Source organism: Helicoverpa armigera, chromosome 14 (genome assembly GCF_030705265.1).
Source record: "Helicoverpa armigera isolate CAAS_96S chromosome 14, ASM3070526v1, whole genome shotgun sequence".
Classification (NCBI taxonomy): Eukaryota; Metazoa; Arthropoda; class Insecta; order Lepidoptera; family Noctuidae; genus Helicoverpa; species Helicoverpa armigera.
The window spans coordinates 5,513,624-5,525,714 of record NC_087133.1 but is presented as its reverse complement, the minus strand read 5'-3'; the positions used below and the strand labels follow the sequence as shown (position 1 = coordinate 5,525,714).

The following is a 12,091-nucleotide window of genomic DNA, read 5'->3' as shown; positions in this document are numbered from 1 at the left end:
AAGAAATGATAGTGACGAATTGAATTTTTCTGCGTATTGACGAATTCTGAGAATAATGAGGAGTGAAAGGGTCGGCGCAGGCGCTGTGGCAGAGACTGCGAGTGCTCGTGCGCAACCCAGCGCGCTGCCTACCGTTACATTGCACCACTTTGCTGGACAGTTAACTTCAAACGCGCCTTGTGCTGGTATTCACATCATATAACGAAACCGAAAACATATCAACACCCTAGAAACTGCATGATCCACTCACTACCGTAACCCATAAACTTCCACGCCCTACAATAAAACAGCAATAAGCATGATTGTACCACTTAACACGACCAATGAGTATGTCGTTAGCACCGTCCTACTATGTTGTTAAGTAAGAGGACGTGTTCTTGATGCCGGTTGTAAGCAGTGCACCAGTCATCGTCTGTCACGGCGGTATGATAGATGGCGGCATAAACAAGTGATATTACCTAGTTTGGCGAGTGGGTATAAAGATGTTTATCTGAAAGGTCGCCGCGTGTGAGCGTATCGGTAAGTCTCGACTCGGGTAGTGTCACCCGGGGCGGAGACGCAGCGGCGACGTCGTGACCGACGCGCGTGCGCCGCGCTTGTCATGCGCTACTTGTGATTATCATGTCTAGCGCCTGCGTCACGGCACTCCATTGTGTACTACCCGAGACATGACAGTGGCTTTTTGCTTGTTGAGACTTCCAAACTCAAGTAGCTCAGACGAAAAATAAGGTTAATTAATAAAAAAAGCTCAAAATGAGATAGCGTGTACAAAAAGTGAATTGTTATTTGATGACAATGGATACACCAAATTTTTCAAAAACGATATCTTATATCTACATTTGGAGCACAATCTTCTTTTGGATGAGTCTCGATGATTGGAAAGTGGCTTATGATGCTGGCATTCCTGTGATTTATTTATTAGGCTTAGTTGACCTACAGTGTACCTGACATGAAATAGAGCTTAGCTACTGATGTTTGTGTAATATCCCGGGAAGCAAGTGCGCGGGTACGTGGAAGAGGAGTGTGCGGCCGCCTCGACCTCCGCGAACGCAATAATTGAGCATAGAAATCAAATTACAGATGATTGATGATGCCGTTACCGCACGACCGAAGCCGCAATGACGCCCGCCGAGCGGATCGTATCATTTGCGTAATAGGAATTCGACAAAATATATAAAGCTACAAATTATTAGCGAATATAATAGTCACCGCACAATTAAATTTTATAAACTATCTATATGAAGAAACTAACGTAATATGCTCATACTTGAATATGAATAGTTCCACTTCTCAGTTGTTGAACTTCAATTCATCTTCCGGTACAAAGTAATAAAATGGAGAATGACAACTGTACTGTGATTTTACGAGATAGGCCATATAAAACCATTAGAGCCAATAAATGCTCGATCGACTCACGAGTGTGATGCTTTACAACGCCGCCCGACTTGTTCGTCACATACGAGTTCTGGAAACGAGCCGCAATTGACATGCCAGTCAATGCTTTAATGTTACACATAATTAAATTGACTGAACATTATGTTATGAATGCACGGATAAATAAATCATTGCGCGAGATGCTAGTACAAAATTTATTTACAAAATATCAGATGTAGTCTGAAAATAAAAGGTACCGACGAAGTGCAAGGCGCAGTGTGTACGCAAGAGCACTCGCCGCCAAGTCGGCCGGCGGCGCCGCGGCCTGCTAGTCTCTTTTATGATAAACATTTATTGCTTTATTTCATTTAGAGCAAAATACGAATTTGAATTATCTCTCTGTAGGTATTCACTACCTAACAAAAAATCGCAATAGCCGAGATAGATATCAATCAAAAACTTATTTCTTTGCAGTTCATAAAATACAAAAGTATAACTGTATTGTTTTTGTTTTGTAACCTTTTATAGTAATTGAATAAAACGATAGAATCTGAAAGAAATAGACCGTAACCCATTCGGTTGATATTTATATTTTTCAACCTCTTCAATAAGTGGAGAAGTCTTCTTGTATGATAAGTAGGTTGGTTCTGCCAAAGGAGTATCAATAGTCGAAGAAGCTGATAACGAGACGGTTACAGTTACAAAAGTAAAGATTACAGCACTGGGTTGAATAATCAAATGAGGGAAAAGGATCGAACCGGTTTAGTGGGTGCCCGCAGAACAGGTGCGAATACGGCCATAGCCCTACAAGGATGTGACAGGACACAAACCTGTATTAGACAAAATTTACTGACCACCTCCTGGCTACATAGACCATAAAGTAAGTTTTAATGGCTCAAATCGATGTTATCAAACAGATGAATCGTCCTATGCAGAGTTTAAATAAATTGAATGCAAGCCACAGCGGTTCATGTAAACTAAGGAATATCGCCCACTCTGAGCTCCCGCAACGAGCCAACATGGCTTCATTCTCAGTTCTCATTTATTGCTATCTGTAAATATTGATTTGATAACCTGTTGACGTTCTGGTATCAAGTTAGTATTAATTTAAAGACGTAAACCAAAATTAAGTCATCAAAGTTGTTGTAGACATGAATAGAAAATGTGTACCATCGAGAGCTACGAAATAAGGCCGTACACAGCTGAGATTTAAGTAGGTAATTATGCGTAGGCTACATTTTCTTGTAAAAGTATTGCTGTGACAACTGTCCAAATGAACTTAACAGAGAACAAGAGTTAGAAAACAGGTTAACTGTTGTCCATAATGGGTTGCAAGTCCACTTTCGATGTAGAAAGTGGTAGACAAGGTATTTTATTTCAGCAGCTTACTTCTGGTTTATTGGTCAAGTACCTACGGTATTGTAAGTGCAGGTCTAGCTACCTATATAATTATGGAATAATTCAATCATCCCAAAAATAACTCAAACTGAAAATGTTTTATGTGACCATAAAGCTTAAACCAATTTCAAAGTCGGTCTTCGAGAAGTGAACTGACTATTAATAGAGTGTGATTTAAAAGGCGACCACAATTCTTAGGTAAACTTAAACATATCATACAATGGTGGGTAAATAAAAACATGTGCACACTATCGTAAGCGAAATCATTGAGTAAATGTATCTTTAAGTTATAAAAATAAATGACAATAAAAAAATAAGCGAAACCACCTCGAAAGTAATCAAAGGTAAGGGGAGATGTATGTAATTGCACACACCACCACAAAGGATGATGTGGGCAGAAATAGAAACAAATTGCGATGTCGCAGTCGATAATACAGCAGGTGACCACAGTACACTTTCCTCTAATAGCTGGCATTGCAAGGTCGTCACACCCATAACACGTAGCCTTAAATAACTTGCATTGCAGAAATAATTGAGAGCCAGTTCTGTATGTTTACATTAGAGCAAGTAAGAAGGCAGTCAAAGAAGACACGGATGCAACGAGTGCACTGCAAACCTACTTCCGATTGCTGCGAGTCCGCCGCCATGAACAATGCTGCAAAATTATAGGATTTAGACTCTAGTCCCTCATTGGGTTAGCATGATTAATCTCGGAGAAAACTAGGCAGGATTATACGTTTGTAATTTAAGATCGCACGTTTTACACAGTACTGATCATTAGTAAAGTCATTCCGAACACGATCGAAAGATTTTTTCAAACAAAAGTTTGTTAGAAAATCATGTAGGTAAGCGCATGATGTGTTTAAATTACACGTATTACACTTTTGATTCGCGTGAGCTTGATATATTGCCGTACAGATTGCACGTTCTTGCTATTGTTTAAAGCTACTATTGAACTGTTACTACAATGTAACAGTGCTTTTTCATCAATTTTACTAGCTCTGAGTTTAGTAATCTTTAATTGAATAGCTTACTATGTCTCATTATCAGAAAATACTCATTGCTGATAATAGCATTACGACCACAACAATATATCATGTGCTGACAGACACCACAATCTTCTTAATGGGATATTTTCGATAAAAATTTATAACAAGTAATCGTATCTATTTATTTAAATAGCCCGTACAATCGTTGTAAGACCACGAGTTGTAACGAATAATAAAACGATGCAATTTCCACCTGCCCACTGGAATGTGGAGCCCTGAGCTACATCATGGAAAGTGGTCCAATATTTCAAATACTTTCAACGAGTGTTGTTCGGTCAAATGCTCTTCGTATGCGACCGAGTTCGTACGAAGGTTACTTTAATTCCGCATTTTACGATTTGTGTCTCTCTTCACTCTAAATTGCATTTCTTGGCAACGTACAACTTTATAATAACGCAAACATAAATAAAAGTAAATCATATAGTATAGGCAAAGAAAAACATTTTACAAGTTGATCAAGATATGCTAACGAGCTTTCGAGGCTTGAAATCCACAACAAGCTCTCGATTTACGACAGAAAGACGAATTACAGAGGTATGCTTGTTGGTTTCTCGTGTTTTAATTGAACAATTTTAGAATAAACATTATAGTACGATAAGTGTAGTCACGTAGGCGGTTTGCAGCAGGTTGTGTTGTGTACGATGCACTGATCGGGATCAGAGAAATCGAGATTTCCTCATTAATGTAAATCGCGTCGGGGCAACCCGCAGCTGGCGCGGGCCATCAACCCACTAACCTCTCCGAAGAGGACATCTTAGACATATTTGCTTTACAGAACCCTTGCTGGGCGCTCTATTCACTTAAACAAGTTTACCTTGCGAAGTAATGGTTTCTAATGTTTAATTATTATAATGAGAATTGTTCAACCCACTCGGACGTTCCTCTGTAAGTAATAGGCCAATTATGTGTGTTGCGGCGTCAGCCATGCGAAGTTACGCGGATCTTGAGCGGTAACGTTATTCAAATGATGACATGACGTTGAATAACCTGATATTATAATGACACGAACATTATAAGGCTACTTAATTACATTTATAAAGAAATGTATATAGATTTTGAACTTAAACAGAATTTTTTTGCAGAGACTTGGTCCTATTTGTTCCAGTAGTTCGGAGGACAAAACGATTGAAAGAACAAATAAATGGCGCCAGACAGTTTATTCCCGCATTGTCTACATAAATATACAGTAGAGGCATAATAAAAAATGTTCATTGCTGTCTTCAGCGAGTTAATAAATTTTGCAACCGTGAGTCAGATTATCTGCTAGTTATTCATTTGCCTGCCATGCACGTGTAATCATTAGAGCCCGTGTGTTGCCTAAAGGAGTAAAAGTTCATTGTAAATGATCGCTAGTTTGTCGTTACGACTAATATAAATGGACTTGAATGCCCACATCATTGTTTTATTTATAAACACAAGCTCTTCGTGTGTACTGTCTAGAGGGCTATTTATATCAGGCATTTAGAAAATAAGAGGATCTAATTTAAAGAAATAAATGTTTGCTTGAACTTCTCTTCAGCGTTAAGTTGATAAGATTAACATACAATTTCCTCTAAGAATGCAAGTAACTTGGAAGCTATTCTTGGAACTGGTTTAAGAATAGTTAATTTAATGACTGGGAATACATTTTTTTCACATTCGATATTTATAACGTGCTATAAAATTAGGTGTTTGGTTAAAACCGCGCACGTATAAGGTCATTTATGTGTCTCAGACGTGTTGTGGTTCATATATAGGCATTGAACAATGAGCGACATTGACGGCCGACCGAGGACTGGCGCCTTCTAAGGGCGGCTTGTCACAATCCTGGCTGTCAGCCGCCGCACATAAGGAAACCGCCACCCCATTAGAAGAGACACAACAAATTACAATTTCATTCAATGTAAATCCGCGGAACGTTCTCTTAGCGATGCTAATGGCTGAACTTAGACACGCCTAATAGTTTACAGACAAGCGGATTAAGCCGTTCAGCTTCCCCATTGTATTCTGACGTGTACGTCAGTCTATATCGCGCACTGGCGTCGAAGATATATTCAAATAGCTTCTGTAATTAGCTTTAACGGGAGTCCGCTTTATTACCGCTACGAAGATAAGCTATGCACACTACTTAAAACGTAGTATTACATACTTAGTTGCGCCGTATATTGCAACATAAAATTTTGCACATTTATGGTTCGTAAATTGGTATTAATAAAAATGAATTGAAATATAAGTAGGTAATTATCTGTTTTTCAAATCAAACACTTTTAATAATGTGTACACTTCAACACATAAGTATTTTACTGGTATTTAACTCTATCTATGTTCATAAAAAAAGTTTAATTAACTTACAATTGGTCAAAGCGCAGTAAACCTATTTAAAGCTGCAGTTAACTGCAGATAAGATTGACTACCAAGATATAATTCTGCAGATTAAATACCCAGTAGCTTTAGAGCAACGGCGTTGTTTATGTACAGCGTATGTAAAATTAATGAACATTACAAATTGGACATGTGGAGATAATTTGCATTAAATCACGCAGAAGTAAAGATTATTATCTTGTTAACCTAGTGATCCGTTCTTGGAAATATCTTTGGAATATAGAATATTTGATATAGATATGAATACCTGAAACGAAAACTTTGCACAACTTTTTATGAATGCCTGCCTGCTACTATGTATGTACAAGGCAGAACAAAATCTTTGGAATACCTGATGGGCTGATGTGGACAATCCTGTTGTGAAAACAATGATTGAATTTCGACTTCTCAGCGTTTTTTGTTCCTAATCTATTTATAAAACTCGAGAAGTATTTATGAATAGACTTTTTAATTAAAAGATATTCCATATAATTACAGAAGATTCATTAAAGAGTTATTTTGAAACAATCACTCGGTTCATTAATTAAATTATGAACCAAACAACTGTAAAAAGTACAATCGCAGTTTCCTTTTATGTAGAACCTACTTGTGCAGCAAAGATCGCTGCGACGGATTACTTATCGTATCACTTGTAAAGCGTACAAGAAAACGAAGACGCTACCCATAGTGTGCCAACCAGTACTGGTATGGTGAAACGTAAATAGCAGGTTGAAGGCATCCGGCTCATTGAATACGCTGACCCCATCTGATCGCTGCTCCAAGCTAGCTGAGCGTGCCCGCACATTCGCACTGCCAATGTCCACCTCAACAATTTATCGACTGCAACACTACTTTTTTTAAACTTAACACTTTTTTTCTGAAAGCGGTTAATGTCAGACATAAAGACTTTTAGTGCCTATTTTTATACTTTTGGACACTTCCCCGAAATTGTCAGCAAAAACGAGAAAAGAAACCGCTCAGACATATAATTGTCATGATTTTATTTAGAAGATTAAAAATTCTTTGTGTATTTTTTGTTGTTGCTTACAATTTATCAAGTGACCCAAACATAACCCCTGAAAAAGTCGAAATGAAAAGCTTAGATTTCAGATGGCTGTATTTCTACGACTTAATCATTCTGTGCATTTTGATTCAAAAATATGACCGTACAATTTATGATTATGCAAAATTGATAAAATAATGCTTTTCTCGCAGATATTTTGTATTGTAGTTAAGAATATTTTTTACTTTAAAATAGTCTTCTTCCTGTGATTATGGTAGTCACGTGAAGCTAATTGGGAGTGAGCAGTGTTGCGAGTGTTTCATAGTAAGAGGTGCGACCTACTTGGCGAAAGTGCGCTCCACGCTATGCTTCTGGCTCACGACCTCCGAAGGTATACGGGTCAACGCGTACTTGTGAAGAACCTCCGTGTTGCTTCAAACGACACTTATTTACCTATATTTGCAATTTCTGCAAGGAACTGATATTGTTTATTACGCTGTAATAGGCAAATATTAAACGGACTAAAAGGACTCTCGCACAATGCTTTCTACTTAAATAAAAACATATGTATAATAACGTTATCTGTTAACATACTTATAAATGCTAAAACATTAAGGAAAGTTAACTTCATTAAGCTCTTGTGGAGTAATAAGTATTTACTGAAAGCTTTATAAGTGGCATCTGGGAGTGGAGAACATAATGTCGCATGCTTTATGCTATTAGCTTGCAATGCTAACTTTCTAGGTGAGTCGGGGCAAGCAGGAAGGGCATGGCAATACACATGCATGGAACATTCAAATCTTAATGAATATGAACGAAGAAAATATCTTGCAAAATATATTTACTCGTAAAGTTGTTAAGCCCCGTTGGTAAATAATTGAAATTAATTGTTATCCTACATTCGAAGAATGGAACTCGGCGACACTTCGCATTAATCTCACATGCTTTTAATAAAATATGCTCTTACCTACTGCGTATGGTTGTATCTCTTCATTTGAATTTTCCACGGTAATATTCGAGGTTACTGATACGTTAGTATTTTAGTGTAACGTGTGAAAGCTTTTTACTTAAATCGGAATCGATCAAGCCGTAGCCGAGCCCGTCTGAGAAATACCTACAGCTGAGCATGATCGGCACTCCTGTTATTTCACGCTATTGACGCCGTAGCCCGTCCCTATTTATTAATACTTTGCTGTTTGAACTTTGCCTGTGAAGACCATGACAAATAACCCTTGACTAGCTTGCGCCCCGTTGTAATGTTTATTCTAGGAAATTGTTAGATACTGAGCACGAAATCATTTTTAACAGTGTCATATCTGATATGGTATTTACTTTTGAGTCACGTCTCTAAATTCCATGGTTATTCATATTTTATTACAATAGATATGTATTGGAATTCTATCTTTGGTCGGTTTTGAAAAAAGTAAAAATATATAAATGCTCACTGTGTCATAGTCGTAATGACACAGTGAGCATTTATAGGCGAGTAATTTAATTTCATAATGGACGGGCAGATCAAATTACTATCAGGCCGTGAGCGACACGAGACACGACGCATGAAATGAATTAGGTTTCCTTGGGCGGTATCATTCAACCGTGCGTATGCGCACATTTGCGCGCCGCTGTAATCATTTAAATAATTACTTTTCAATATGCTGTAGATCCAATTAAGAGAAAATCATAAAAATAAGCAAGTATTGTTAATTTGTTAAATTTAAACCATAAATGGTACATTGCCATAAGTTCATAACGAATTTCAAGAACTCGTTTCGTATCTGTTCCCACAATACCCATGTAGACGGTTTATTAGTATAAAATTGCTTTGATATCCGTGTTAAAGACCTCTAACAGAATAAAAGCGGAGGCTATTATTCAAAGATATAACACACGTTTCATTTAGAAATACACTTTACAACATAAAGTCCAAAGAATTCTATTACATTAAGAGCTCTATGGTGCTTAAGACATAAGGCTTGCTCTTAGCTGTCTACACTTGGAAGAAGTCTGTAATTTTGTTTAATACGGTTTATAATTTCTTGAAAATGTTAGCAAGAGGTTCAGATGTACTTGAGTCTGCGGGAACATTGTTTTATGTTGTTTCGCATGACACTGGACTTTACTTAAGTGTATTAATACGTTGTTCCGAGTCAGGTGCGTTCAGTCCAATTTTGTTGTCAGAAAAAGAACAAAAATATATAAGTGGTGATACCGTTGAGTGAATGTACATCGTAACCGTTACAAATATTGCGCGTGCAACGTGGATATAGTTACACCTTATATAATTTCTTTACATGATGCTGCAAATTATGGGGATAATTTCAGTAACACGAACACCACTGAGAGAAGCTAGTTCCAATGGTATTAGATTTGCTAAACTATCAGTTAGTGGTTTTCCAAGCTGAGAACAGGAAATAAGATAATAAAATAGATAATAAGAATAAAAAAGACCATTGAAAGTAGGTGCACAAATTGAAAACCGTGCCGTCACCATTTTTTCACATTGCCATGTGAAAGCGCATCAAAAATTTTCCCATGAATCATAAGAAACAACATACTTCTTTTTAGAAAAACAGATGAATATAGTTTATGATTGTGTAATGATACGTCTAACGCAGTTCACTCTATGATGTTGGTACGTGTCTTATGTTACATACGCCGCTGTTGCAAGTTAATTACAATGAGACGGCAATCATTAAGCTAATGCCCTTAGACAGCGCACGTAATTGTTTCGCCTTTTATTTTCTCGTGCACATCACTTGAAGCCGAACACATTTACATGTAATGTGAGATAAGTACTATAAAACACCTGTAAAAAAAGGTAATCTTCAGAAACTTTAATTAATTAACTTTTATGATCCTACGTGGACTATTATGCCTATTTATTCAGATCGTGGGTAGACATGTTAGGTACTAAAACATAAACCGATTATTTAGACATAAATAACAGATATTATTGAACGGAATTTATGGTAATATCGAATGTATCTATCGGTTAAAGCTATATTTCATATCGTATCCAATATGGTCGGAGGCATGGGTTAGGTTGTCGCACAGAGTCCACAAATTGTATACAAGTACGTATCAATAGAACACATCTCATCGATAGTTACAGCAAACGATGCTCGATATGGCCGTAAGATATTGAACGATTTACCCTATCTAGGAAGAATGGTTGCGTGCATAAGCTGAACGGCTTTATATACGATAATTCTAGAGCTTCCCATGCAATTACGTACTTTTAAATTGCTATAAAAGTTTTTTAACCAACACTTTTCTTTTGTTACAGATAACGAATGTTGCCACGGCCCCTCTCAGAGAGCACAATGCGGTTGCTACTCAGTATAGTGTTACTGGCTTACGCAGCTGAAGCCGCAAAAAAGTTCGAAGGGACATTAAGATCGGCAGTTGACGCGCCACCTCAAGACAATCTTGCCATAGAATCTGGTTCACCGGAGCCAGCTGTAGTAGCTGCTCCCGAGGGGTATCAAAATCCAGGAGCACCGCCACCTGAAGACCCCGTGTCGGAGGAGCCAGCTGAGCCGTCCGCCGCCGCCGTGCCCGAGACTGCTTCGGGAGGAGTTCCACCTTCTGCTCCCAGTGGAGCATCCGCTCCGTCTGCTCCCGCCAACTCCTTGGAAGAATGCGATCCCGAGATGATCGGTTTCGAACTTGTGACCGGGTAAGAGAATATTTATAGTCATATATTTTAATTGCCCTGTTATAAAGTCTGCTACTAGCAGAAGCGGAGGAGTGACCGATAATTGCACATAATTAAGATTACTAAGCCGATGTAACTAGCCGACATGAAGTTATCAAGATCCGACTTCGCTCGTGAGCTGTCTCGGGAAAGTGTTCTTCAAGTGCACTGCGCTAACCGGATTAAAAATCAAACCACATTGAATTAATTATGTTCATTTTTATCTTGCTATGTTTCCGATTATAAAGTATCATGTTATCATTGCGCAGATACGTGTTCTCGGCGCCGTCTCACATCCTAGACGACATCCCCGGCACACTTATGTTGACCGACTGCCTTGAGCAGTGCCAAGCCAACGATACCTGTCGTGCCGTCAACTACGAGACTGGGCTCTGTGTTCTCTTCGGCTCCGATGCTGACCAATTACCCGGTAAGTACCAAACAAAACGGATTTAACATTCCATTTATGCACGTGATACTGCAATACTGATAGTTACGGAAGTAAACAGTTTATATTCCCATGATTTCGGATCAAACTCGTTTTGAATTTACCTCCATTCTGAATGAATAAATAACTTCTTGAACACGTCCACGCCATAAATCTTAAGAACCGTTATTGCCAGCGATTAATATCAAAACACAAAACCCCTCGTTTCTTGCTAACGAATATTGACACGATCGTTAACCAGTATACAATAATCACAGATAAATCAGTAGCATTTAATAAACAGCATTGAAACATCTCAAGCAAGATCACGAATGCGTTAATAAGCGCCCTAGTATATGAAAAAATATGGCTAACAATAACGGCACAAATGCGTGCTAGCATAGTATAATCGGAACACATAGCAGGTGCCTGTTTAATGGCGCCAGTATGTACTCTCGTTTGTCCGACATAGAGGTGTGAGCTCACCAACAAGCGAAGCGTTCCGTTTTTTTGCTCGAACACATCATTTGAATGCCAATAACGGCATGGCTATGCTCACTCATCACGCCTTATTGGGAAAAAAATACTCTCACCGCGAAAAGGAAAACATGACCGAGTGTATTTAAACACGAGTTAGTAGAACGCGATTTGACCTCATAAACATGAATAGAGGTACTACTATACACAATAATTTTTGCTAATAACAAAAACCGTTTCTTTATTGTACTTGACTTTTTAGCGAAAGTTATGTAGTTGCTTTTTTATTTATCTTGTATGTTGATTCAGTAAAGATCCTATATGTG

At 38.1% G+C, this 12,091-nt stretch overlaps 2 protein-coding genes across 4 annotated transcripts in view; one reads left to right on the top strand and one right to left on the bottom strand.

Annotated features, from left to right (window-relative positions):
* LOC110380849 (autophagy-related protein 16-1) overlaps positions 1 to 12,091 on the bottom strand; it is a 144,400-nt gene that overhangs the window by 108,861 nt on the left and 23,448 nt on the right. The window lies entirely within an intron of this gene.
* Positions 1 to 12,091, top strand: part of LOC110380840 (uncharacterized) — a 49,645-nt gene that overhangs the window by 28,628 nt on the left and 8,926 nt on the right. Inside the window, exons 4-5 of the mRNA XM_021340967.3 lie at positions 10,451 to 10,843; positions 11,131 to 11,291. Coding sequence (XP_021196642.3) covers positions 10,458 to 10,843; positions 11,131 to 11,291 — 547 coding nt within the window. The 5' untranslated portion in view covers positions 10,451 to 10,457. The remainder of the gene's footprint in view (positions 1 to 10,450; positions 10,844 to 11,130; positions 11,292 to 12,091) is intronic.